Source organism: Schistocerca piceifrons, chromosome 1 (assembly GCF_021461385.2).
Source record: "Schistocerca piceifrons isolate TAMUIC-IGC-003096 chromosome 1, iqSchPice1.1, whole genome shotgun sequence".
In the NCBI taxonomy this organism is placed as follows: Eukaryota; Metazoa; Arthropoda; class Insecta; order Orthoptera; family Acrididae; genus Schistocerca; species Schistocerca piceifrons.
The window spans coordinates 529,193,070-529,220,751 of NC_060138.1; the positions used below are offsets into that span (position 1 = coordinate 529,193,070).

At 45.0% G+C, this 27,682-nt stretch overlaps 1 protein-coding gene across 1 annotated transcript in view; it reads right to left on the reverse strand.

Moving 5' to 3' along the window:
* Positions 1-27,682, reverse strand: part of LOC124746573 (ionotropic receptor 21a) — a 189,468-nt gene that overhangs the window by 110,184 nt on the left and 51,602 nt on the right. The window contains exons 4-5 of the mRNA XM_047248945.1: positions 17,393-17,485; positions 12,421-12,591 (exon numbers count right to left, since the gene is read on the reverse strand). Coding sequence (XP_047104901.1) covers positions 12,421-12,591; positions 17,393-17,485 — 264 coding nt within the window. The remainder of the gene's footprint in view (positions 1-12,420; positions 12,592-17,392; positions 17,486-27,682) is intronic.

Sequence of the window (27,682 nt, forward strand, 5' to 3'; positions counted from 1 at the left end):
CTTTACTGTTGTAAACTGCAGATATCGTGAGTGAATGGGATGAGTTTGATTCCGAACACAGCGAATACCGTAGACATCTGCAATGTTGCGCTGATATTTTCAGTGCAATATAGACAGAAAGATAAAAGGGGGTTTGGTGGGAGGGAGAGAGAGAGTTACTCTGTAATCGGTCACAGGAAACCAAGAGCATTTGGTACTAAAATTTTGAGAGACTTGTTCGGTGATTATCTGGTTTCGGCATTGATTTGTATAATGTTGGATTTGCGGAATTTCAAAATTTCGTCGTCAGAGGAATGGTTACTGTAACTCCCAGTGGTGCACAGATGAGCTGCTGCCACCTCAGCATTGTCAGCCATTTCAGATGACTCCTCTCGCCATCTGGACTGGCCCGACTCAGCAGCAATGTTTTCCCGGTTGCTGGAAACGAAATTGCCGCACAGTTCTTTGCCTTATGAATGGGCTGCTCCATTTTGTTTTGAGTCCACTAGGGAGATGCTAGGGTGCTGCCTAGCACGACTGCAGGGTGCTGCCTAGCACGACTGCAGACGTATACCTGCAAACTGTTGTGGCGTAGAGTCAGCGCCGGCACGCCAGTCGGGAACGACAGGGAAGACAAGGTTATGACAAAAAAAACAGCCAGTCGCACGCTGGCCGATCTCCCTGCAGGACGAAAATGCTACAGCACCGGCCCCTACGTGAAGACGACAAAAGCCCCGCGCACCGACTGGTCGGAGGTCACTTCGATAGCAGCGTCAACGATAGCCCCTTCGTTCGGAATCTTTATGTAGCACAGACTTGTGGTTGTCTATCCTGAAGAAGACTGATTATTTTGTATGTTGCCCTTTGCTTGCTATCAAAATTAAGTATTGTAATTGTCTCTGTGCGGCTGGTCCCGGTGGAGGTTCGAGTCCTCCCTCGGGCATGGGTGTGTGTGTTTGTCCTTAGGATAAGTTAGGTTAAGTAGTGGGTCAGCTTAGGTACTGATAATCTTAGCAGTTACGTCCCATAGGATCTCACACACATTTGAACATTTTTTTGTAATTGTCTAGCCGAGCGGTCTAAGACGCTGCAGTCATGGACTGTGTGGTTGGTCCCGGCGGAGGTTCGAGTCCTCCCTCAGGCATGGGTGTGTGTGTTTGTCCTTAGGATAATTTAGGTTAAGTAGTGTGTAAGCTTAGGGACTGATGACCTTAGCTGTTAAGTCCCATAAGATTTCACACACATTTGAACATTTTTTGTAATTGTCTAGATGTAATAAAACTCATTAATAAGAGTTGTGTGATTGTTTGTCTAACGAACCGAGTATGCAGGACCCAAGACACAACACTGAACCTTGCCGTTCTAGGCGCTACAGTCTGAAGCCGAGCGACCGCCACGGTCGCAGGTTCGAATCCTGTCTCGGGCATGGATGTGTGTGATGTCCTTAGGTTAGTTAGGTTTAATTAGTTCTAAGTTCTAGGCGACTGATGACCTCAGAAGTTAAGTCGCATAGTGCTCAGAGCCATTTGAACCATTTGAACAACAAAAAAATGGCTCTGAGCACTATGGGACTTAACATCTGTGGTCATCAGTCCCCTAGAACTTAGAACTACTTAAACCTAACTAACCTAAGGACATCACACACATCCATGCCCGAGGCAGGATTCGAACCTGCGACCGTAGCAGTCGCGCGGTTCCGGACTGCGCGCCTAGAACCGCTAGACCACCGCGGTCGGCATTTGAACAACACTGAAAACAATCATTGAAGATAATTTTTTCATTTTATTCTTCCAACTGATTGTTAAAACTTTATAACTTCCCCTCCTATAATAACATATTCCCAACAGAGGGCCTATCTGTACAATTCTCCCCCCGTCGGAGGTTCAAGTCCTCCCTGGAGCATGGGTGTGTGTCCTTAGTGTAAATTAGATAAATAGTGTCTAAGCCTAGGTACCAATGACCTCAGCAGTTTGGTCCCATAGAACTTACCACAAATTTCCAATCTGTACAACTTTTCTTCAATTCTAGGCAATATGAGAGTTATTAGAAGTTTAACTCTTCCCTACTTGTATGGATATCTATCCACTGTATGGGGCGACGCACGTTTTCAGATGTTAAATATGTCTATGGCTGTGCAAGGGAATAAATTAGTAGATTTTTAAAAATTTTATTATTCTGTGTGTCAGATAATTTCTGAATGAGACGGAAATGTTATTTTCATTTTTCAACAAACACAAATAATTGTCTACTTTGTAGTTTTTTGTGGTAGGTTGAAAGAATGGTCTTGGGTTAGTCTAACTGATATTCAGTTTATGGATTTTTATCAGGTGGTGTCAGAACATGAAGAACTACTGTATGAGTATTATCAGTGGCGATCGATCGCTATGACTATTTGGATATTCAAAAGAATAATTATTTACGTAATAGTCCGACTTGAATTCCCTCAAATTAGTCTGCGAAAACGGCTGATGTTAGAATTTCAAAACTAAACGATGGCTGTTAATGGTGTTTTGTAACAATTTTTCATTACTTAAGAACCGGTTTTTGGCTTCTTAAGGCTTACACAGGTGACAGTGGACTGTTGGAGCTACAGATAAGAAAAATATAGCATACAAATATTAGATAATAAATAAGCTAAGATTCAGGTTATACAGGGTTTATGCAGGAAGAAACCGTTGCATTTTAAGAATGTGAAGCGGCATATTCTTATAAATACACTCCTGGAAATTGAAATAAGAACACCGTGAATTCATTGTCCCAGGAAGGGGAAACTTTATTGACACATTCCTGGGGTCAGATACATCACATGATCACACTGACAGAACCACAGGCACATAGACACAGGCAACAGAGCATGCACAATGTCGGCACTAGTACAGTGTATATCCACCTTTCGCAGCAATGCAGGCTGCTATTCTCCCATGGAGACGATCGTAGAGATGCTGGATGTAGTCCTGTGGAACGGCTTGCCATGCCATTTCCACCTGGCGCCTCAGTTGGACCAGCGTTCGTGCTGGACGTGCAGACCGCGTGAGACGACGCTTCATCCAGTCCCAAACATGCTCAATGGGGGACAGATCCGGAGATCTTGCTGGCCAGGGTAGTTGACTTACACCTTCTAGAGCACGTTGGGTGGCACGGGATACATGCGGACGCACATTGTCCTGTTGGAACAGCAAGTTCCCTTGCCGGTCTAGGAATGGTAGAACGATGGGTTCTATGACGGTTTGGATGTACCGTGCACTATTCAGTGTCCCCTCGACTATCACCAGTGGTGTACGGCCAGTGTAGGAGATCGCTCCCCACACCATGATGCCGGGTGTTGGCCCTGTGTGCCTCGGTCGTATGCAGTCCTGATTGTGGCGCTCACCTGCACGGCGCCAAACACGCATACGACCATCATTGGCACCAAGGCAGAAACGGCTCTCATCGCTGAAGACGACACGTCTCCATTCGTCCCTCCATTCACGCCTGTCGCGACACCACTGGAGGCGGGCTGCACGATGTTGGGGCGTGAGCGGAAGACGGCCTATCGGTGTGCGGGACCGTAGCCCAGCTTCATGGAGACGGTTGCGAATGGTCCTCGCCGATACCCCAGGAGCAACAGTGTCACTAATTTGCTGGGAAGTGGCGGCGCGGTCCCCTACGGCACTGCGTAGGATCCTACGGTCTTGGCGTGCATCCGTGCGTCGCTGCGGTCCGGTCCCAGGTCGACGGGCACGTGCACCTTCCGCCGACCACTGGCGACAACATCGATGTACTGTGGAGACCTCAAATGCTGCGCAGCTAGCGCCATTCGACGGCCAACACCGCGGTTCCTGGTGTGTCCGCTGTGCCGTGCGTGTGATCATTGCTTGTACAGCCCTCTCGCAGTGTCCGGAGCAAGTTTGGTAGGTCTGACACACCGGTGTCAATGTGTTCTTTTTTCCATTTCCAGGAGTGTATTTAGCCTTTCGTATCTCTAATGATTTGTTTTCAATGGCAACAAGAACGATATATTCTGCTGACTACAGGTGTCACACGAGATAGTGCATGAGCAATCTGTATTAGAATTGATTTAACGTAAATATTACGAGGGCTATTCAGAAAGTAGGGAACGTTTTGGCATTAAAAAAAAGCTAAGTACAAGAAATACATTTTATTATATACATCTGAAAGAGCGACTGACATACTACTTTTCCACATAGTCACCAAACACATTGAGACACTTATCATAGCGGTGGGCAAGCTTTGAAAGACCTTCGTCGTAAAATTCTGCTGCCTGAGACTTCAGCCAGTGGGTCACGCCCGCCTGGAGTTCTGCGTCGTCGCCAAAGCGCTGCGTTGCAAGCCAGTTCTTCATCTTGGGAAACAATAGAAGTCGACTGGTGCAAGATCGGGGCTTAGGGCGGATAACGGTAAATTTCCCATTTGAATGATTTAAGGAGAATGCGGTTTGCCGTGTGAGGTCGGGCGTTGTCGTGAAGAAACAAAATTTTGGACGTCAACTTTCCTCGGTGTTTGTTTTGAATTGCTCTTCTAAGGCTGTGCAAAGTTTAACAGTACCGGGCAGAATTTACGGTTGCTCCACGTTCGAGAAAATCAATAAGAAGCATACATTGCCTATTTCAAAACACTATCACCATCAACTTCCTTGCTGACAAGATTTGCAAACATTTTCTTGTTTTTTGGGGGGGACCTTGTGTCGCCCCACTCCATGGACTGTAATTTTTGTCTTGCAAATGACGTGTTTCAACCAAGTCTCGTCGCTGGTTACGATACGATCCAACAATGAATCGCCATGTTTGTGGTAGGCCTCCAGAAATCTCAACGTAGCCCCCATTCTCTATTCTTTATGGTGCTCTGTCAGCATTTTGGGAACAAAGTCCGTAAAACTTGTGGAAAAGGAAGCGCAAGATTGTTGGTTACAATGCTCGGGCGTCGTCACACGGGACGATCTGGTTGACGTGGTTCTGCGCTCTCAGTACTCTCCAACGACGTCGGTTTTATTTGGCTCACAGACAATATAGTTTTTTCAGGATAATGAACACGCACAGAATACACACTTCAACTCTAAAAAAATGCGCGTTTCCTTTACTGACTATATGCTAGTCATGTTGTTCTGTACCTGGTGTACATCGACAGAAACTTCAGTACCTATGAACGTGTAATAAGACTAAAATGAGAGGTACTTGACTGCTCAGGGAGGATATCAGCTTATAAAAGTTCACAAAATCGAACAATTTCATTTCTGACAAAGAGCGCACTTCAAATATCACATCAAATATTACGGAAATTTTTTGTATTAATTTCATAGAAAACTTCCATAACATTTTTGGACAACGCGAAAAAAGTAAAAAAAAAAAAAAAAATGGATACAGCTGGACGCAAGCTCTGTTCCGATCCATCCTCGGTTCAAGATTGTGGCGCCTCAACAACTACGCTATACCGAAACTCATCTGCTGTCGGCCTCGTATTTTATGACACAGTTTTCTGAAGTTTTTAATGCCGAAATGTTATTGACATTTAATTATAACAAATCCTAACAAGAATTACATGTTTTCATGACTCTGCAACGGGTCGATGCTTTAATACGACTTATTCCCATAACATGCGATTTTTAAAGCAAAAATAACTAAATATCACCAATATGACTTGTCCCTTCAATTTGTTATAATAAATCCTAGCAACAACGATTCGTTCTCGAGGTATTTAATGAACTGGTGCTTAGAAACATCATATATTCATAGGGTGTAACATCTAGCATAAATCCCACCGAATATGGGCTTCTAACGAACACGACAAATACAGTACAGCGTCTTGCTTTCTGTTTATAGCGTGTGGAGCGTTGTTGCTTGCTATTGCTTCTACTGTAAGTGGTACGTTGCCGAAATATCGCAGAACTTATTTTGTGATTCACGTAGCGAAATGGCTCGCCAACGAGAAATAACAGGAAGTGACGTCAAAAAACTCGTAGAGCGCCACGTCAACGTTAGCTAAACTCGTCCCGCCGAGCACAGCCATTTCTCAAAGACTGGGGCACAATCTCGCTGAGCCCAGGACGCGATTTTCTCGGTTAAAATAATGTGTGACACTTGCCCTCTTAGCTTTCACACGTCCAAATGGCAGTCATTCCTGAGTATGTACACTCCTGGAAATGGAAAAAAGAACACATTGACACCGGTGTGTCAGACCCACCATACTTGCTCCGGACACTGCGAGAGGGCTGTACAAGCAATGATCACACGCACGGCACAGCGGACACACCAGGAACCGCGGTGTTGGCCGTCGAATGGCGCTAGCTGCGCAGCATTTGTGCACCGCCGCCGTCAGTGTCAGCCAGTTTGCCGTGGCATACGGAGCTCCATCGCAGTCTTTAACACTGGTAGCATGCCGCGACAGCGTGGACGTGAACCGTATGTGCAGTTGACGGACTTTGAGCGAGGGCGTATAGTGGGCATGCGGGAGGCCGGGTGGACGTACCGCCGAATTGCTCAACACGTGGGGCGTGAGGTCTCCACAGTACATCGGTTGTCGCCAGTGGTCGGCGGAAGGTGCACGTGCCCGTCGACCTGGGACCGGACCGCAGCGACGCACGGATGCACGCCAGGACCGTAGGATCCTACGCAGTGCCGTAGGGGACCGCACCGCCACTTCCCAGCAAATTAGGGACACTGTTGCTCCTGGGGTATCGGCGAGGACCATTCGCAACCGTCTCCATGAAGCTGGGCTTCGGTCCCGCACACCGTTAGGCCGTCTTCCGCTCACGCCCCAACATCGTGCAGCCCGCCTCCAGTGGTGTCGCGACAGGCGTGAATGGAGGGACGAATGGAGACGTGTCGTCTTCAGCGATGAGAGTCGCTTCTGCCTTGGTGCCAATGATGGTCGTATGCGTGTTTGGCGCCGTGCAGGTGAGCGCCACAATCAGGACTGCATACGACCGAGGCACACAGGGCCAACACCCGGCATCATGGTGTGGGGAGCGATCTCCTACACTGGCCGTACACCACTGGTGATCGTCGAGGGGACACTGAATAGTGCGCGGTACATCCAAACCGTCATCGAACCCATCGTTCTACCATTCCTAGACCGGCAAGGGAACTTGCTGTTCCAACAGGACAATGCACGTCCGCATGTATCCCGTGCCACCCAACGTGCTCTAGAAGGTGTAAGTCAACTACCCTGGCCAGCAAGATCTCCGGATCTGTCCCCCCTTCAGCATGTTTGGGACTGGATGAAGCGTCGTCTCACGCGGTCTGCACGTCCAGCACGAACGCTGGTCCAACTGAGGCGCCAGGTGGAAATGGCATGGCACGCCGTTCCACAGGATTACATCCAGCATCTCTACGATCGTCTCCATGGGAGAATAGCAGCCTGCATTGCTGCGAAAGGCGGATATACACTGTACTAGTGCCGACATTGTGCATGCTCTGTTGCCTGTGTCTATGTGCCTGTGGTTCTGTGAGTGTGATCATGTGATGTATCTGACCCCAGGAATGTGTCAATAAAGTTTCCCCTTCCTGGGACAATGAATTCACGGTGTTCTTATTTCAATTTCCAGGAGTGTATTTTGATACAGTATAAATTAATACTGCAATACAGTATGAAAGTACACTGGACACCAAATGCTATGAACACGACAATATGGTGGCGCCGGCTTCACTTTTGTGGCATGAGATTATCCTCCCTTATTCTAATCTCACTGTGTATGTGGACGGCTTAAAGTCGTCGGCATATGGGATGAGTTGGCTGACATTGATGTGGGGCTCTACGAGTTTTGTGACGTCACTTCCTGTTATTCTCACTGAGGAGCCATTTCGTCACGTGAAACACAAAATAAGTTGGGTGATACTTCGGCAATGTGCCATATAAAGTAGAGCCAATAGGAAGCATGAATGATCCCTAGGTCGTAAGCAGAAAGCCTGAGACTCGCAGAAAGCAAGACGCCATATTGTACTTGTCGTATTGTTAGAACTCAATCAATGGTAAGGTAATATGTTATACCTTACACCCCATGAATGTATGCTGATTCTTAGCAGCAGCATATTGAATGTCTCGAGAGCGAATAGTTAGCGGTACATACGATTTGTTGTAACAAAACGGTGGGAAACGTCATATTGGTGGTTACAGAATTTTCTTATTTAGCTATTATCGCCCTATAAGTCGCATGTTATTACAGTAAGGCATTCTAAGACAATGACACATTGAAGATTCATGAAAAGCGTGTCGTTCTTGTCAGGATTTGTTACAATTAAACAACGTTTTGGCGATTAAAGTCTATAGTAGACTATGTAAAATACAAAGTTGCCTTACCTGAATCTACGGTTCTGCAACACAGAGGTGAGTTTTGGCTGGTAGAGAATTCGAGCCCTGCTGCATCTATTTTTATTTTTTCACCTTTGCGTTTTCCGAAAGGTTCTGAGACTTTCTCACTAAATTACACTGAAGCGCCAGAATATTGATATAGGCATGCATATTGAAATACAGAGACACGTAAAGGCAACATACAGCGCTGCGGTCGGCAACGCCTATATAAGACAAGTGACTGCGCAATTGTCAGAACGGTACTGCTGCTACAGTGGCAGGTTATCAAGATTTAAGTGAGTCTGAACGTCGTGTTGTAGTCAGAGCACAAGCGTTGGGACACTGCATCTCGGAGGTAGTGATATAACGAGACCAACGACGACTGAAGAGAATTGTTCAATGTGCCAGAACTACAACCCTTCCGCAAATTGCTGCAGATTTCAATGCTGGGCCATCAACAAGTGTCAGCGTGCGAACCATTCAAAGAAACGTCATCGATATGGGCTTTATTAGCTGAAGACCCAATCGTGTATCCTTGATGACTGCACGACACAAAGCTGCATCCTCGCCTGGGGCCGTCAACACGGACATTGGACTGTTGATGACTGGAAACTTGTTGCCTGGTCGGCTAGTCTCGTTTCAAATTGTATCGAGCGGATGGACGTGTACGGGTATGGAGACAATCTCATGAATTCATGGACCATGCATATCAGCATGAGACTGTTCAAGCTGATGGAGGCTCTGTAATGGTGTGAGACGTGTGCAGTTGGAGCAATATGGGACCTCTGACAGGTCTAGATGCGACTCTGACAGGTGACCCGTAAGTAAGCATCCTGTCTAGTCACGAGCATCCATTCATGTCTGTTTTGAATTCCGACGGACTTGGGCAGTTACCGGCCGCGGTCGCCGAGCGGTTCTAGGCGCTTCAGTCCGGGACCGCGCTGCTGCTATGCCTGCAGGTTCGAATCCTGCCTCGGGCATGGATTTGTGTGATGTCCTTAGATTAGTCAGATTTAAGTAATTCTAAGTCTAGCGGACTGATGACCTCAGATGTTAAGTCCCATAGTGCTTAAAGCCATTTGAACCATTTGAACTTGGGCAATTCCAGCAGGACAATGCGACACCCCACACGTCCAGGATTGCTACAGAGTGGCTGCAGGAACACTCTTCTGAGTTGAAACACTTCCGCACATTGAGCATATCTTGGACGCGTTCCAACGTGCTGTTCAGAAGAGATTCCCCCCCCCCCCTGCCCCCCCCCCCGTACTCTTACGGATTTATGGACAGCCCCGCATGATTCATGGTGTCAGTTCCCTCCAGTACCACTTCAGAGATAAGTCGAGTCCATGCCACGTCGTGTTGCGGCACTTCTGCGTGCTCGCGGGGGCCTTACACGATATTAGGAGGCAGATGTACCAGTTTCTTTGGCTCTTCAGTATAAGTCGCACGTTATTAGAGTAAGCCATTTTAAGGCAATGGCACACTGAAGGTTCACAAAAAGCGTGTCGTTCTTCTCAGGATTTGTTATAATTAAATATAAAGTATTGGTGACTAAAGGCTATAGCAAACTACAAAATAAAATACGAAATGGCCTTTCCTGAAGCTAAAGCTCTGTATCACAGAGCTGAGTTTTGGCTGGTAGAGAATACGAGGTCTGCTGTATCTATTTTCACGTATTGCGAAATGCTCTGGGACTTTCTCGTGAAATTAATAGAAATGATTTCAGTAATACTTGAAGTTGTGTAAATGTGAGTCCGTTGTCTGTCAGGAGTTAGTTTGTTTGGATTCGTGAACGTTTATAAGCCGATGTCCTTCCTGAGTGGACATATATTCTTCCTTTTTGTCTTATTACATGCCCACGTATATTGAAGTTTTTATTTACATATACCACAAACATCACAACATGACTAGCATATGAGCAAGGGAGGAATTGCACGTTTTAATAGAGCTAATGTAGGAATTTCACGCACGTCCATTATTCTCAATAAACTGTATTGTTTGCGAGCGAAATAAAGTTTAGTAACTGTCGCTGGAGAGCGCTGAGAGCGCGAAGCCACGTTAGCCATCACCCCGTGTGCCAGTGACGCTGTGTCCCGTGACGTTGGTCAACACTAGCTGCCACGTCCCGCGTGCCGGCAGTTTTAGGCCAGTCCGTGTTGAGTGGAATGGAACACTAGAAGAAGCAAATTGAAGGTTCGTATGAGCAGTCGCCAGCGGGCTCGTGCGCATGCGCAGAGCTGAATTCGCTTATGAGCAGTGCCTGACTCCCGCTTCTGTCTACTTAAAGCGTGGCTGTTTGCTGTATGAGCAGCAGCAGCAACTAGCCACAAGCTACCCGGAAAAATTTTTCTGGCGCGCCCAAGCTGCCAGATTCGCGCATGTGCAGAGCACTCTGAATTATAGTGGGGAGGGGGGGGGGGGGAAGGGTCCTTCCCCACGTGACCCGTGTATATGTTTCGTGTCTTCGTAATATTGCTGGTCTCTTCGTTTACTGCTCCCACGTCAAATGAAATCAAAACAAACTTCCGTGGCCGGGAGCCATCAAGTGAATTAATATACATTCTCGTAACCATTAAAGACCAAAATACGTTAGTAGTTTCAATTTTATATTATTTCCACGTTATTAGCAATCAACCATTAATGTCGTAATGAAGCTATTTCTGTCTGTTTTATAGAGAAATTTGCTTCTATTAATTTTTTTCCGCTGAGGCAGTTAGTTTATTTGAAACGAAGTGTTTCATTCCCCACTGTTGGCTACTTTCAACGTCGTTCAATTTCAAGTGCAAATTTTCTCTTTCTGCGACGAATGACGTTATACCATAATAAAGAACCAAACATGAGAATACAGTACTGGACCTCTAAGAAAATTGGTATCACGAAAACTACATGAAAAGCTGAATATCAGGTACTTCAGAGTGCATCTGGACATAGAAATGTGCAATTAGAGCGGAATGAAGCGTTTTAGTATGGTTTATGAAATTCCGATGCTGCTGGAGTAGTCTCTGATTTTTGACACTGTAAGATCTCTTAATGCTATATACATACGAACATACGTAAACATTGACTTGAAGCTGACTAAGTAGGGAAATTTGGTCAGTAGTTTTGAACTAAATATTTTGTTTCAAATATAATGACAGCTGTAGCAGAATTTTACAAATCAGCCTTCTGTGAAAGTGTTTTTCGATCTCAAGGCACTTGTATAGTACTTGCTCTAGGCCTGAAGCTATTTCTTGATTTGTGTTTACGTCTTAAATTTATAGAATGCCATTCTATGCTAAATTGTAGACTGGCAGCATACCGTGTTTTATCGTTTGAACTGCCCACATGGCTTCATATTTACTTCTAGAGTAGACCGAGCGAGGTGGCGCAGTGGTTAGCACACTGGACTCGCATTCGGGAGGACGACGGTTCAATCCTGTCTCCAGCCATCCTGATTTAGGTTTTCCGTGATTTCCCTAAATCGTTTCAGGCAAATGCCTGGATGGTTCCTTTGAAAGGGCACGGCCGATTTCCTTCCCAATCTTTCCCTAACCCGAGCTTGCGCTCCGTCTGTAATGACCTCGTTGTCGACGGGACGTTAAACACTAACCACCACCTAGAGTAGAATATAAACTGTCAGTTGTACAGTTTCTTTGCCTCACAGACAACCATGTTAATTTTTTTTTTTTTGAAATAGTCATGAAATTTATTGTCCTTTATTCCGGTGTAAGCTACACAAGAAACTGTCTCATTTTTTTGCAAGAAATTTGTATTCCATCCTACTAGCTTTTTGCAGTGCTGTGTAGATGTAAACCTGTTGGAAATGCTACATAACAATATTGCAGAATACGAATTAAAAAAAAAAATCTGTCAAAGTCACCCCTTAGCAATATTTTACGGTACTTCGAGCTGTGGAGTCTAATTTGAAATGATATTTTGCCAAGAACTGCTTCCTTATTTGCATCCTTTATCTGGGTGGGATATGATAAAACAACTGCTCTAAGTACAACTCTGTATGACCAGAACAAGCACCATTGCACGGGCTGCCTACGTCATCGTAGCTGCGCATGTGCAGTACAGCCTGTTGTCTGGCGCTGTCTGGTAACTGCTCAAACGAACCTCAAGAGAAGGGGGATGCAGGGTTAGGAGAGGCGGGGATGGTCGGATGCAGAACGTTACCTGGGCAGGGCGGCTGTGGCGAGCGAGAGGAAGACGGCGCAGTCTACGGAGTGCGGCGTGGTGAAGGCGGCGGCCCTGAGGCGCTCCGGCGTCTGGTACACCCCGGCGGCGCCCACATGCGCCTCGCCGGCAGACACAGCTGACACCACCGCGTCTCCAGGCGACCCGCTCCTGGGGGAGCAGCATATCTTTCTCCGTCCGCTCCCAAAGACAGCCACAGAGCGTACAATACATTTTTGTTTTCCTTAGTGACCTTTCACACATTCCTTTTATTGCACATTAAGAGACCACGGAATTGCACAGACTGCCTAAACTTGGTACCCGCACGCTGCTGCTACATGTTACGATGAATCGGAGACAAGTCTACACTGCCGGCCGGTGTGGCAGAGCGGTTCTAGGCGCTTCAGTCTGGAACCGTGCGATCGCTACGGTCGCATGTTCGAATCCTGCCTCGGGCATGGATGTGTTTGATGTCCTTAGGTTGGTTAGGTTTAAATAGTTCTATATTCTGGGGGACTAATGACCTCAGATGTTAAGTCCCATAGTCCTCAGAGCCATTTGAACCAAGTCTACACTATCTGATCAAAAGTATACGGATACCTATTAGCACACATTAATATGGACAGTGTCTACTATTCACTTTTATCACAGCTGGCGACGCTCTCCACTGATAGTCTGTGGAGAAAGGGCAGTAAATTTTTTCTCGTGGGCCGAAACCAGCGAAGGTCGTGACGTTGGACGCTGGAATTTGGAGCGAAGTCGACTCTCTAATTCATCACAAAGGTGTTCCATGTCGTTCAGAACGGGACTTTGGGTGGACTACACGATTTCAGGAACGTGATCGATGAACAATCTTTGTCTCACAGATGCTGCTTTATGACAGGGTGTGCTGTCATGCTCGAACATACAGTGATACTCTCTGAACACTTCCTCCACTGCACGCGGTATGCAGTGCTGCAAAATGCCTTCATACCTTTCCGCAATAAGCGCAGCAAGGGCACTACATTGGAACGCCCAAGACACTGGTATAGGCATGCGTATTCAAATACAGAAATATGTAAAAGGCAGAATACGGCGCTGCCGTCGGCAACGCCTATATAAGACAACAAGTGTCTGGTGCAATTGTTCGATCGGTTACTGCTGCTACAGTGACAGGTTATCAAGATTCAAGTGAGTTTGAACGTGGTGTTACACACGGCGCACGAGCTATGGGACACAGCATCTCCCAGGTAGCAATGAAGTGGGGAATTTCCCATGCGACCATTTCACTAGCATTCCGTGAACATCAAGAAATCGGGAAAACATCAAATCTCCGACATTGCTGCGGCCGGAAAAAGATCCTGAAAGAACGGAACGAACGACGACTGAAGAGAAGCGTGACAGAAGTGTAATCCTTCCGCAAACTGCTGCACATTTCAATGCCGCGCCATCAACAAGTGTCAGCGTGCGAACCATTCAACCAAACATCATCGATGTCAGCTTTCGGAGCCGAAGGCCAACTCATGTATCCTTGACGACTGCACGGCGCAAAGCTTTACAGCTTGCCTGGGCCGGTCAACACCGACACTGCACAGTTGATGACTGGAAACATGTTGTTTGGTCAGACGAGTCTCGTTTCAAATTGTAACCAGCAAACAGACATTTGTCGGTATGGACTCTGCATGTCAGCAATGGACTGTACAAGCTGTCGGAGGCTTGGTAACTGTACGGGGCATGTGCAGTGGGAGTGATATGGGACACCTGATACGTCTAGATACGACTCTCATAGGTGACACATATGTAAGCATCCTGTTTGGTCACCTGTATCTATTCATGTCCACTGTGTATTCCGACAGATTTGGGCAATTCCAGCAGGACAATGCGACACCTCACACTTCCAGAATTGCTACAGAGTGGCTGCAGGAACACTCTTATGAGTTTAAACTCTTCCGTTGGCCACCAAACTCCCAAGACATGAACATCATTGAGCATATCTGGGATGCCTTACAACTCTCTGCTCAGAAGAGATCTCCATCCCCTTGTACACTTAGGACTTATGGAAAGCCCTGTAGGATTAATGGTGTCAGTTCCCTCCAGCACTACTTCATACATTAATCGAGTCCATCACGAAAAACTCCCCCATCCGTATTTCACTGTTGGCATTACACATGGTGGCTGGTTGAGGTCGCGAGCCGTTCGCCAAACCCAAACAGCACCATCGGAGTGCCGCAGGGTATAGCATGATTCATCACTGTAAATCATTCCTTTCTCCTCATACACTGCCCATTGGCGTCACTCTTTACACCAACTCAAGCGACCATTAGCACTGCATACAGAAATGTGTGGCATACGAGGCGCTGCTCAGCCGTTGCACCTCATTCTCTTTTAATTCGCTACGAACCGACATTGTTCTGGCTGGATTGCTTATAGCACTTTGGAACTCAAGAGATTCCTTCCGCTGCTTTCACGTGATTATTTACAAACACCCTCCACAATAATCGAAAGCTCCTTTCCACCATTGCATGAGGTCGTCTGTTCTTGTTTTAGCTGCAGTTCTTCCTTCGCGTTTACAATCACAACCACGGCACCAACAGTTGATTTAGGCAGATTCAGTATGATCGAAATGCATCTGATGTATTTGTTGCTCAAGTGCCATCTAACGACTAGCTCACGTTCGAAGTCACTCATCTGTCCTGACCTACGCATTCTGCTATTACTGCTGGCCTACTGACAAAAGAATACCCCCTCCTCTCTCCGCCCTCCCCCCCCCCCCCCACCTACTCCATTATATACTGGCGAGTCCACCTCTCCTGATATCTAGTGGTCAGTTACGCTTTACACGTGGAAGTACGGATACTTATGGTCAGATAGTGCCTACAGGAAAATTAAAGAGACCTTTGGAGAAAGGAGAACCACTTGCATGAATATCAAGAGCTCAGGTGGAAACCCAGTTCTAAGCAAAGAAGGGAAAGCAGAAAGGTGGAAGGAGTATATAGAGGGTCTATACAAGGGAGATGTACTTCAGGAAAATATTATGGAAATGGAACAGGATGTAGATGAAGATGAAATGGGAGATAGGATACTGCGTGAAGAGTTTGACAAAGCACTGAAAGACCTAAGTCGAAACAAGGCCCCGGGAGTAGACAATATTCCATTAGGACTATTGACGGTCTTGGGAGAGCCAGTCCTGACAAAACTCTACCATCTGGTGAGCAAGATGTATGAGACAGGCGAAACACCCTCAGGCTTCAAGAAGAATATAATAATTCAAATCCCAAAGAAAGCAGGTGTTGACAGATGTAAAAATTACCGAACTATCAGTTTAATAAGTCACAGCTGCAAAATACTAACACGAATTCTTTACAGACGAATGGAAAAATTGGTAGAAGCCGACCTCAAGGAAGATCAGTTTGGATTCCGTAGAAATGTTGGAACACGTGAGGCAATACTGACCTTACGACTTATCTTAGAAGAAAGATTAAGGAAAGGCAAACCTACGTTTCTAGCATTTGTAGACTTAGAGAGAGCTTTTGACTATGTTGACTGGAATACTCTCTTTCAAATTCCGAAGGTGGCAGGAGTAAAATACAAGGAGCGAAAGACTATTTACAATTTGTACAGAAACCAGATGGCAGTTATAAGCGTCGAGGGGCATGAAAGGAAGCAGTGGTTGGGAAGGGAGTGAGACAGGCTTGTAGCCTCTCCCCGATGTTATTCAATCTGTATATTGAGCAAGCAGTAAAGGAAACAAAAGAAAAATTCGTAGTAGGTATTAAATCCATGGAGAAGAAATAAAAACTTTGAGGTTCGCCGATGACATTGTAATTCTCTCAGAGACAGCAAAGGACTTGGAAGAGCAGCTGAACGGAATGGACAGTGTCTTGGAATGAGGTTATAAGATCAACATCAACAAAAGCAAAACGAGGATAATGGAATGTAGTCGAATTAAGTCCGCTGATGCTGAGGGAATTAGATTAGGAAATGAGACACTTAAAGTAGTAAAGGGGTTTTGCTATTTAGGGAGAAAATAACTGATGATGGTCAAGTAAAGAGGATATAAAATGTAGACTGGCAATGGCAAGGAAAGCGTTTCTGAAGAAGAGAAATTTGTTATCATCGAGTATAGGCTTAAGTGTCAGGAAGTCGTTTCTGAAAGTATTTGCATGGAGTGTAGCCATGTATGGAAGTGAAACATGGGCGATAAATAGTTTGGAAAAGAGGAGAATAGAAGCTTCCGAAATGTGGTGCTACAGAAGAATGCTGAAGATTAGCTGGGTAGATCACATAACTAATGAAGAGGTATTGAATAGAATTGGGGAGAAGAGGAGCTTGTGGCACAACTTACAAGAAGAAGGGACCGGATGGTAGGACATGTTTTGAGGCATCAAGGCATCACAAATTTAGCACTGGAGGGCAGCGTGGAGGGTAAAAATCGTAGAGGGAGACCAAGAGATGAATACACTAAGCATATTCAGAAGGATGTAGGTTGCAGTAAGTACTGGGAGATGAAGAAGCTTGCACAGGATAGAGTAGCATGGAGAGCTGCATCAAACCAGTCTCAGGAATGAAGACCACAACAACAATTAATAGTTGGATTTAATGATGTTTTAGCTTCATTGAATATGGATAATAACAAGTAAGGAAAATTAGCACAAGTGATAAGATAAGAAACTGAGGAGGTTCTCCGCAGAATCGGAGAGAAGGGGAACCTGTGGGAAAAATTGACAAAGAGAAGAGACACCGAGGAGAAAGGTGTGCTGACCACACTCCCTTCCATACTGCCATGATGTCATTGATTGGGGATGATGTAGTGGTCGATCGATCGCGACTGACGCATTTCGGGCCAGAACAGCGGAGCCTTTTTGGGTGCAAATGCTAATCTGAGATGAAGGGCTGACAGGGGAGGGATTCTTGGGAGGCTGCATCAAACCAAACTGATGATGCAAAAAGAAGATTATTATTAAAGTATTATTATTATTATTGTGTACTGTACCTGCCGCTGACGTCGACGAACTCCAGGGGGACCCTGAGCGCCTGCGCCATGGTCTGTAGCAGCAACACCTCCACCCCTGTCCATTTGTCCTGGCTGCACACAAGCCACCATTACCAGGAGCACCACTATAGCTAAGCGTTTAATAGCTGAAATCAGAGAGCATTAATGACAAGAAGCTAGCACTCAGCACAAAAGACCTCGCCCTGATGCCATCAGCTTCCCATAGCTAGTCGTACTCATTTTGAGATAAGATGACACAGTGGATGAGACACCGAGTGTGCGGAAGTATAGAAGTTCAACAGAGTGTTCGATTTACCATCCTCATTTGTCGCGTCGCATGCACATAAAAATAGTATGTGTGAGAACACTCCCTGTGCATACCAGGTTGCATCGAAACTCAATTCAACGAATTTCAGACATTACTAAATGAGAGAATCGGGAAGCAGGGCACAATAATTTTTTTTACCCCTGGTACTGCAGCCAGAATGTTGAAATTTCGGACGACGTAGTTTGAAGTTTGAGCTACAGAGGATATATATGGTCCCATGATAATGATTATTATTATTATTATTATTGTTTTATATATTTCATGTGTAGCTCTAGCGAGAGAAGACTAAACTGTGAAACAAACATGGCGCGCGTGTTACTGTCGTCAGCTTGTGACGAGCAGCGAAGTCTAGTTCGATATTTGTGGGCAAAACGGCATAAACCGAGTGGAGTTCACAGAAACATGCGTGGCGTTTATGGGGATGACTGTATGGCCTGTAGCAATGTCTGCAGGTTGTCCGCATTCTTCCAAGAGGGCCGTGTGGACCTCAGTGATTGCCGGCCGGGGTGGCCGTGCGGCTCTAGGCGCTACAGTCTGGAGCCGTGCGACCGCTACGGTCGCAGGTTCGAGTCCTGCCTCGGGCATGGATGTGTGTGATGTCCTTAGGTTAGTTAGGTTTAATTAGTTCTACGTTCTAGGCGACTGATGACCTCAGAAGTTAAGTCGCATAGTGCTCAGAGCCATTTGAACCATTTTTTGAACCTCAGCGATTCGCCACGCTCCGGGCGGCCGCTAACAGCTGCAACTCCGCAAAAAGTCGGAGCCATTGAGGCAGCAACTTCGAATGACCGGCTTCTGCAACTGCAATCCTTATCTCAGCAGTTCAACATTTCCTATGGTGCAGTGGACGCTACTGTTTATGCCACGTTGAAATTTCGTAAAGTTAGTGCTCGCTAGGTGCCTAAGAATCTGACAGAAAACTACAAGGGCCAGCGAACGATGGGAAGCTTGGATCACTTAACGCATTACGCCGCAGAAGGGCATAGCTTTCTGAAAGGATTGGTCTCTGGTGATAAGTCGTGGGCATACCATCACACGCCCAAAACCAAGCAGGCCTCTGTCGAGTGGAAACATGCTGGTTCTGCTTACATAAAGAGTTCCAAATGCCAATCTGTTGGGAAAGTGCTTTTCATGATGTTCTGGGATATGCATTATGTGTTATTGGTGGGCTTTGGTGAACACGGGACCACTGTGAATGCTGCAGCCCATGTTAAAACGTTGGTTGAATTTCTTCGTGCCCTTCGTGCCAAATGCCACAACATTAATGCCGAGCGTGTCAAACTTCTTCAAGAAAAAGCTGAAAATACCTAGAGTTAGGTGGGAGGTGCTCCAGCATCGCTCATACAGTACAGACCTTGCACTGTCAGACTTCCATCTGTTGGGTCCCATGAAGAAATTCCTTTCTGGCCATCGCTTTGCGACAGATACGGAAGTGAAATCAGCAGTCCGCAGGTGGCTGTACACCAACCAAACGACCTTCTACGGAAATGGCATTTTGAAACTGATACAACGTTGGGAGAAATGTTTTGAGAGGTTGGGGACTGTGTAGAAAAGGAGGTAAAAGTTGTAATTTCGTATGTTGTTTTTTTGTTACCCATTAAACTTTTTGGTAATAACAGTATTGTGCTTTACTTTCCGATCTTCCCTTGTGCATGACTATATCACCTCGAAAAAATTAAAATGCGTAACCATTTTTGTTTGTTTGCTGGTACATGTCTGTGGTACTGATACGCCCTGCATTCATCATGTCACAGGATCGTGCCATGCTACTTCATGTGCCAAAGAAAAATGGCGGAACCCACTGGTATTGGAGGATCTTGCGGTAATTTCTGAATATGAAGGGGAAAAACGTGCAGCAATCCGTGCTGAGTTAGTGGAAGTATGCGGTAACATGCCCCCATCATATGACACTGGGGTTAGGTGGCGTGAGAGCTTCAAGCGTGATCAAAGAAGGTTGAATGGTGAAGAATGAAGTGGTAGAGCATTTCTTTGCGAAGGACCGGGGATAACAAGAGAAGTGGAGACCCTGGTGCTCGAAGAACGACATATCACAATAGAGGCGATAGTGGAAGAGATGTAAATCAGTTTGCAACATTATGGATGACATTTCGCACATGACAAAGCTCGCCTCTCGCTCCACGACAATGCATCAGCTCATTGCGCACAGAGCGCAGGCACCCTTGATGCTTCTATGGGCTACCAAATTTGGCGCAACCCTCCGTATTCTTCTAGCGTGGCAACCAGGGACTTCTTCCTCTTTCTTCGGATGAACAAATCATTTTCAAGCATTTCCAGGGTGACGACGCAACAACTTTCGTGATGGAAAGTTTCCTCAACAACCAAAATATAGACTCCTGCAACCAAGATCATCTATCGTTGGGGAAAATTTGTGGTTTGAAGGGTAAATACGCAGAGAAGGACTAACACCATCATAATCACCATTAAGTGTCATGACTGCAGCTTGATTTATTCGGGTAGATGATAACTGAACCTCTATGACCAGCCATTCTATATAATTTCACAGTCCTCTCTACAGTGCATAGTAAAGAGTACGTCGTGCCAATATTTGCGATTACCTGTCTGTTATTGCCCGTTTTTCGAGTGAGCGTGGGAAGAATGTCTGTATGCGTCTGTAAGTACCTCAGTCAGTCGTATCTTATTCTCGCGATCTCTGCGAGAAATACACAGTCTTTCTGAAATACAGGTTATATGCATCTACCCCAGTATGGTCATACAAGAATTACTGTTTCGACCCTAGCAGCGCGTACCTAAATTACTTCGATGTCTACTACCATGCCCACTTTATAAAGATTCCGAACCCTACCACAATTCCCTGTAAGTATTCTTGTAAGTATTTTTCTTTACAGAAGCAGTACACAAAAAAACTTGTTTCCTGTGCGCATTTCTTGTGCATTTGACACGTTCCACGTCATAACGGTTTTTCCGTGTTATTGATCAATGGAACACGTAGCTAACTAACTAACTAACTAACTTTCCCAGAACCCCTCCAACAGTTCTAGGTGTTCCATCCGTATTCGATAATACTGATCTTACGTGGTCACCCCATTTCACATACAGTTTGATTTCATATTTTGAGACGAAAAAGTACACTGGTGAGATGTCAGTCCAAAAAACTGATCCCGCACGAAAATTTGGGCCAAACTTGTCACTGTATGCAGTTATGATCTTCTATACGAACTAAATTCAAACATCGCCAGCGCCGGCTGTTTGTCACTCGCTCCATTCCATTGCGGCCGCCTAACGCTTGAGTGCAAAGTACTGTAAGCGGAGAACGTATAGCGGTCTTCACATGTTCAATAATATTGTCAAACTGTCAATATCTTGACGGTCTGAGGGCGCGTATTCACGTATTGTCAATACTAGAAATACTGACGAGCAGTATAGATAGGCCTCAATGTACAGCTTCAGTATTGTCAATACATACTGAACGTATAAGATCAAATAACTGACAATTTGACAATATTCCCCTCTGAGATGTTCACAGACTCGAGGAACCAGCCGCGCGGCGTTAGCGTACACTGTTCATTTTTTCAATTCGCTGTTGTGTGTGTCACGTCTGTTGCAATTTTTTAGGAGTCTTTTAACACAAAATAATTTTAATTCGCCAGTGCAATGGTAATCATTGTATATGCCACTTAAGAAATGTTAACGGAGAATTCCCTACGACATTCCTTATTTCATTAATTTAAAAACATAGTATAGATTCGTGTATTACATAGCAGTTTGGGAAAACGCTCTCATTTTGAGAAATACGTCATATATCTGCAATGATTACTAATAAGAGGTCTGCAAAATGCACGTCAATTTCACCAAACTGTTACAAAGCGCAGTATATTACCTTTATTGTCCGCACAGATCCTTGCCAGTCAGATATAATTGCTTTACAGATTTCCATAGAATTTTACTACTTGTGCTTGCTGATGTAACAGAACTAAACTTCGACGGTTAGTATGATCTGCCTGTCGCCATTATCTCGAAATTACTCCTAATCTGTCGTCGACTGTGACTACCTCCCTCATTAACGTATTCTGCTTCTCTATTTTACCTCGCATCATCACTGATAACTTGTCGTACGACGCGGGATTCATCGGAAAATAATTTATGAAGTCTTTCGGATCCGTGGTTCTGATTTCAGTCAGTAAATTATTGTGTGATCAGTCGCTCCTTTTTCCAACTATTCTCCGAACCATGTCCTGTTTTTCTTTGTTTTCTGTTCCGTGCATTTTATAGATAATATAATTGCAGCACACGGATTGTTTTGGGAGTTCGACACCTTAATCTTGTAAAATCGCGTTGTCTATTGACAGTTTTTATCAATGTTATTGAAAGTGTGAGGTCGCTTCAATATGTTGGTTCAAATGGCTCTGAGCGCTGTGGGACTTAACATCTGAGGTCATCAGTCCCCTAGAACTTAGAACTACTTAAACCTAACTAACCTAAGGACATCACACACATCCATGCCTGAGGACCGTAGCAGTCGCGCGGTTCCGGACTGAAGCGCCTAGAACCGATCGGCCACCACGGCCGGCTCAATGTGTTGAAGGTTGGACAAACTAATATTGTCAATAAATATTGAATGTGTTGGGCCCCTTAAGAGATTTGTGCTCAAAGTGTCGGTGAACCAAGAAATCGTAGTACTTTGTTGTCTGAAATCGTGCCGTTTCCAACCTAAAGGTGATGCCAGAGATCTCTTTGCTTTGAACACTTTTCTGTTCCGATTCATAAATACTGTGTAAATTAATCAGTGCGACGTTAAATAAATAGCGCAGCATTGTTTAATTATTAACATCGACATTGTGCATTTTATTTTATTTTATTGTGATGAAAAGCTGACACTGGTAAGGCAAAGGTTCAGCGTGACTGGCATGATTAAATTCTAAATCGAAAATCTTCCACTTCACAATAATTCTTCAGTTGCTTATTTTTATTCATTCTGATTTTCAGGAATAATATAGAACATCTATGTGCATGACATTGACACATTACGTACTCTTCCCGCCTAAAAAAACGCGTTCTCGAACAAGGTTTCGCCCGCCGGTGTGGCCGTGCGGCTCTGGGCGCTTCAGTCTGGAACCGCGTGACCGCTACGGTCGCAGGTTCGAATCCTAACTCGGGCATGGATGTGTGTGATGTCCTTAGGTTAGTTAGGTTTAAGTAGTTCTAAGTTCTAGGGGACTGATGACCACAGATGTTAAGTCCCATAGTGCTCAGAGCCATTTGAACAATTTTTTTGAACAAGGTTTCAAAACACAATTGGCAGACGTCACCTCCTCCTCTCTCATCTTCCCTCGCCATCAACATCCCTTGAAAAGGAGGGTCCTGGTTGCCACTCCACTGCACAGTACTTGGCGCTCGGGCGTTGGCGGTTGCAGAAGGGCAGAGCGAGTGACAAACAACAGGAGCGCAAAGTTTAAAAGCTGTACTTTCATAATTTCACAACAGCGTACCATCAGAATTATGGCCGAAATGTTCGCGCGGGATCGACTGCTTGGGCTGATATCTTGCTAGTGTGCTTTTTCTCCCCGTAAAATACGAGTCCAAGTTGGTGGTGTTTCCTTGTTGTACTACGCCTTTATACGCCTTATGTGATGTGACACCTTAGCATGGCAACACATGAACACACCGGCTTCCTATAATGTGGGTCAGATTGCCCTGAGTGGCTTGCAGAAACGTCCTCCATTTCTCGACAAATGCACTCCAAAGGTCAACAGACATCTACGGTGCTAGACTTAACACGTTGCATTGTCCATCCGTGGTCGTTCACATGTAAGTCCGAGGAAAGACATGGTTACTCTAGTAGGGTGAAGTGCACATGGTTGGTTCAAATGGCTCTGAGCACTATGGGACTTAACTGCTGAGGTCATCAGTCCCCTAGAACTTAGAACTACTTAATCCTAACCAACCTAAGACGTCACGCACATCCACGCCCCAGGCAGGATTCGAACCTGTTACCGTAGCGGTCGCGCGATTCCAGACTGTAGCGCCTAGAACCGCTCGGCCACCCCAGCCGGCAAGTGCCCATGGCAGATACTCGTCCATTAGTGTGATCATACGAAATCTAGCTCATATACAACACGAAAGAGACGCACATGACATTGCGAGATGTCATACCTATAAAACTCAAGCATCTAAGTGGAAAGCACGTGCTGTGTTGTATGTTCTCCTAAGGCTGTTCTAATGAGCTGCCGCTTCAGTGACGTGGTAACCGACTAAGGAAGTGTCGGCGTTAGTATTTGTGTGCAACACATCGTTCCGCTTCAGATGGCTGTTGGTCCACTACAGGAAATAAATAAGTAGCCCTAAGGTTGGTTCCGCAGTTTGTATCTCGCCACTGGAGCCTAAGTTACCCTAATATCCAGTTCTAAGTGTTCTCTCGCTTTCTGGAGCTGACCTCGATCTGGAACTCGGAGTGCGTTTGTTGTTGTCTAACAGGTTTTGGCTTTGTGCAACAATACTGATTTGAATTCACGCTATTTGCAGTCGTGAAGTTCCCTCTCTTCTGTGTTTTCGGCCATCGACTTGTCGTCGATCTTGGCATCTATATACTTTGTGGTTCGCGACTGTGAGTCGCCTAATTCGCCTGAGGCTGAGAGTTGACAAGGTCTGACAGTTCCTGCCTTCAGCCAAAGAGATCAGCGGTGGAACGGGATTTTTGTTTGGCCAGAGCAGGACGACGAGAACAAAAGGAAGGTAAGGAGGGGGGTGGGTGGAGGGAGGAGGGGTGCATCATGCAGCGGCCTGGAAATTCCAGGAAGGGTTCTGCCCACCACGCCGGCTACGGGAGCGTGACCGATTGCCAAGATGTCTCCTTCTAGTGACAAAAACATTGCTTGCCAATATTACACAGGAATAGGAAAATACTAAATTTCAACCCAATGGGCCAGCATAAGAAACGAGAATATCTAACAGGTCCTCTCAACACTGTGCGAAATGTAAAACTGTGATGCAGATTTCTATGAAAACAGTAAATGTCTCAAGGATCTCAGAGGAGAATAACACCTGCCTTTAGCGCTAGAATTTCACCCGGAACAAGTCCCACCCATCACCCCCCTCCATGCCTATTCATAGTGTAAGGCCCTTCCCTAAACAGCCGCCAGTTCCACAAACTGGAAGCCTACATCAGAGTTGTTATCGTCACAGTCCAACACATGTTACTCTGTGATGAAATTCAGTAATGATAAGAAATGTAAATTTTCTGGATGGTAATATAATATGAACGAGCATTATTAGAGAATTAAAAATATCTATAGAGAACTGAAAGGATCGCCAGCAATAGTAAACAACAAATAACGTGATGTTATTTAAGGGCAATAACGACAAATTTTCATTAACTAATTCACTTATTATAATACGCTTATTTGAGGGTAACAGCAGAGCAAACATACAATGCGAAAACAATGGTCTTGAATCTGTCATGTCGGTAGTAAAGCCACGGACGCGGTCGAATAGTTGCCTAAAATCAACGTTATATAGAAATAAGTCAAAGTCGTTTTGTTTATGTAGGCCCTCATAGTAGCTCACGAAAATCAAAGAATGTAAGAATGCCATAAAGTAGAAATGCCTAATGAAAACAGTAAGGTATTTTCTTATATGACATATTTCGTTAGTATTTGCCCTTCCATAATCCGATGAGACCGATGACCTCGCTGTTTGGTCTCCTCCCCAAAACAACCCTACCCCTGAGTTCTCGTATTTAAATAATTCAGTGCTAAATTGTTTTCTGTGGAAATACCTGGCACAATTGAGGCCAATTGTGTACGTTTTTTGTAACCTGTCTTTTAACTGTCTGGTAAAATTTAAGATCTAGCAAGATATTAATTTAACATTCACTCTAAGTGCAGCCGAACGCGGTAAACCACGTGGGTCAACTGAAACGATGCCCAGGCGCCGAACAAAGACCAGGAAAACCGGGGGTGAGTGGGTGGGACTGGTTTCGGGTGAAATCCTAGCGCTAACGATTCCTCCAAAAAGAACGTTCTGCTGAACAAACACATCAGCTTCCACACTAAGAAAAAAATTGTAAATACGCTTCTATAGAGTAACTTTATTACGGTTGTGAAACCTGAACGTTAGCAAAAAAAAAAAAAAAAAAAAAAAAAAAAAAAAAAAAAAAAAAAAAAAAAAAAGGCTCACCTCGAAGCTGAGAGGAGAATTACAAGTACTAGCTGAACTAACAGAAAAACGAATGAAATGGAAAAATTTGTGGTAAGTTCAATCGGACCAAACTGCTGAAGCCATCGGTTCCTACACTACTTGATCTAACGTAACTAATTCACTCCAAGGAGAACACACACACCCATGCCCAAGGGAGGAGTCGAACCTCCAACGGGGGGAGCCGCGCGAACCGTGTCAAGGCGCCCCAGAACGCACAGCTACCTCCCGTGCGGCGAATGAAATGGTTGTACAAGAAACAGGAGAAAAGAAAATCTTATTCGACACTTATTTACACACGATATTCTATTACAAAGCACTGTCAAAGGCAAGATCGAAGACAACTGCGGAAGAGAGGAAGCTGTGGCTGCAGAAACAAGACTTAGCCTTTTGAAACGAGAGAAAGAAATATTTTTATTAGCAGTCATGACATCAACACTTTCAGCTACGCTACTGTGAAATCAAAACTACTAAAGTAATAAACAATGCGTCAAACAGGAGCTGAAGTACACCTTAAACATGATATTGTTCATAGATGTTGTTCAACAGCTGCAGAATATTTCAACAAAGATAAAAACTCAGTTGTCAGCTGCACGAGATAACCTTTATTTGGTCCACTTTACCGATTTCGACGTTTTAAACTGTCATCCCCAGAAGTGAAAGTGGCTCAAATCATTGGAAAGCAACGTCAAAATAAGAATCGGACGGTAGTGTATACAAAGGATTGAAAAAAGTACATACATAAAGCAAGTATGTTAACAACAAAGGTAAGGCTGAATGGCAGAAGTAAAATGGGTTTGTTAAAACAAATGTAAAATAGTTAAGCATAAGAGCCACAAGATACCTTTGATGCAGAATCAGAAAATAGAGTCACATCGCTAAAAGTATACGTGCGATGAGTACTTAACAATTAACTGTCAAATCTAACAATATACATAGTATATGCGACGACAGTCAGTCAACAGTGTACAACAAACTGAAAGAACTTCTGCGACAGCTGGAGCGCAAGTATGCACCTTATAGAAACCACATAAAGTTAGTAACAAAAGACAATAAACCATGGACCAAGTGTTAACCGAACACACATATAAAAAATAACATCATTACTACGCAAGACGAAATAAGCAAAGGAAGGTTGTTCAAATTTTATTATCAATTTATGGTGGCGCCATGGGCCGCCGGAACAGCGGCGATAGTAGAACTGTTCAGTATCCAGCAGACGAGACCGTCCGCTGGACGCACGTTACCAGCAAACGCAAGCAAGTGAGTTGCAGGCGCGCTTCGATAGCAGAACTGAACTGCAGCGTCTTCAAATTCAAATGGTTAAAATGGCTCTGAGCACTATGGGACTTAACTTCTGAGGTCATCAGTCCCCTAGAACTTAGAACTAGTTACACCTAACTAACCTAAGCACATCATACACATCCATGCCCGAGGCAGGATTCGAACCTGCGACCGTAGCGGTCACTCGGTTCCATACTGAAGCGCCTAGAACCGCACGGCCACACCGGCCGGCAGATTGTAGGTCTCTCATTACGTATAAAAAGCAGATCAGTAACGTTATTAGTGGTGATCGCCACATAGAGGTTGTATTTTCATAATAACTTGCCAATCGGAAATGGCTTGCCCCCATGAAAGACACCGTAAAATGTTTTTCCCTAGTGTCACCATCTTTATCTTAATAAAGATGAATTAGCGTGCTTACAAATTTTAGCCTTATATAGTTTTTGCATAAGACTAGCCGGATACCTACTGTTGACAGCGCAGTACTTAAGGTCGTTAAGCTCTGT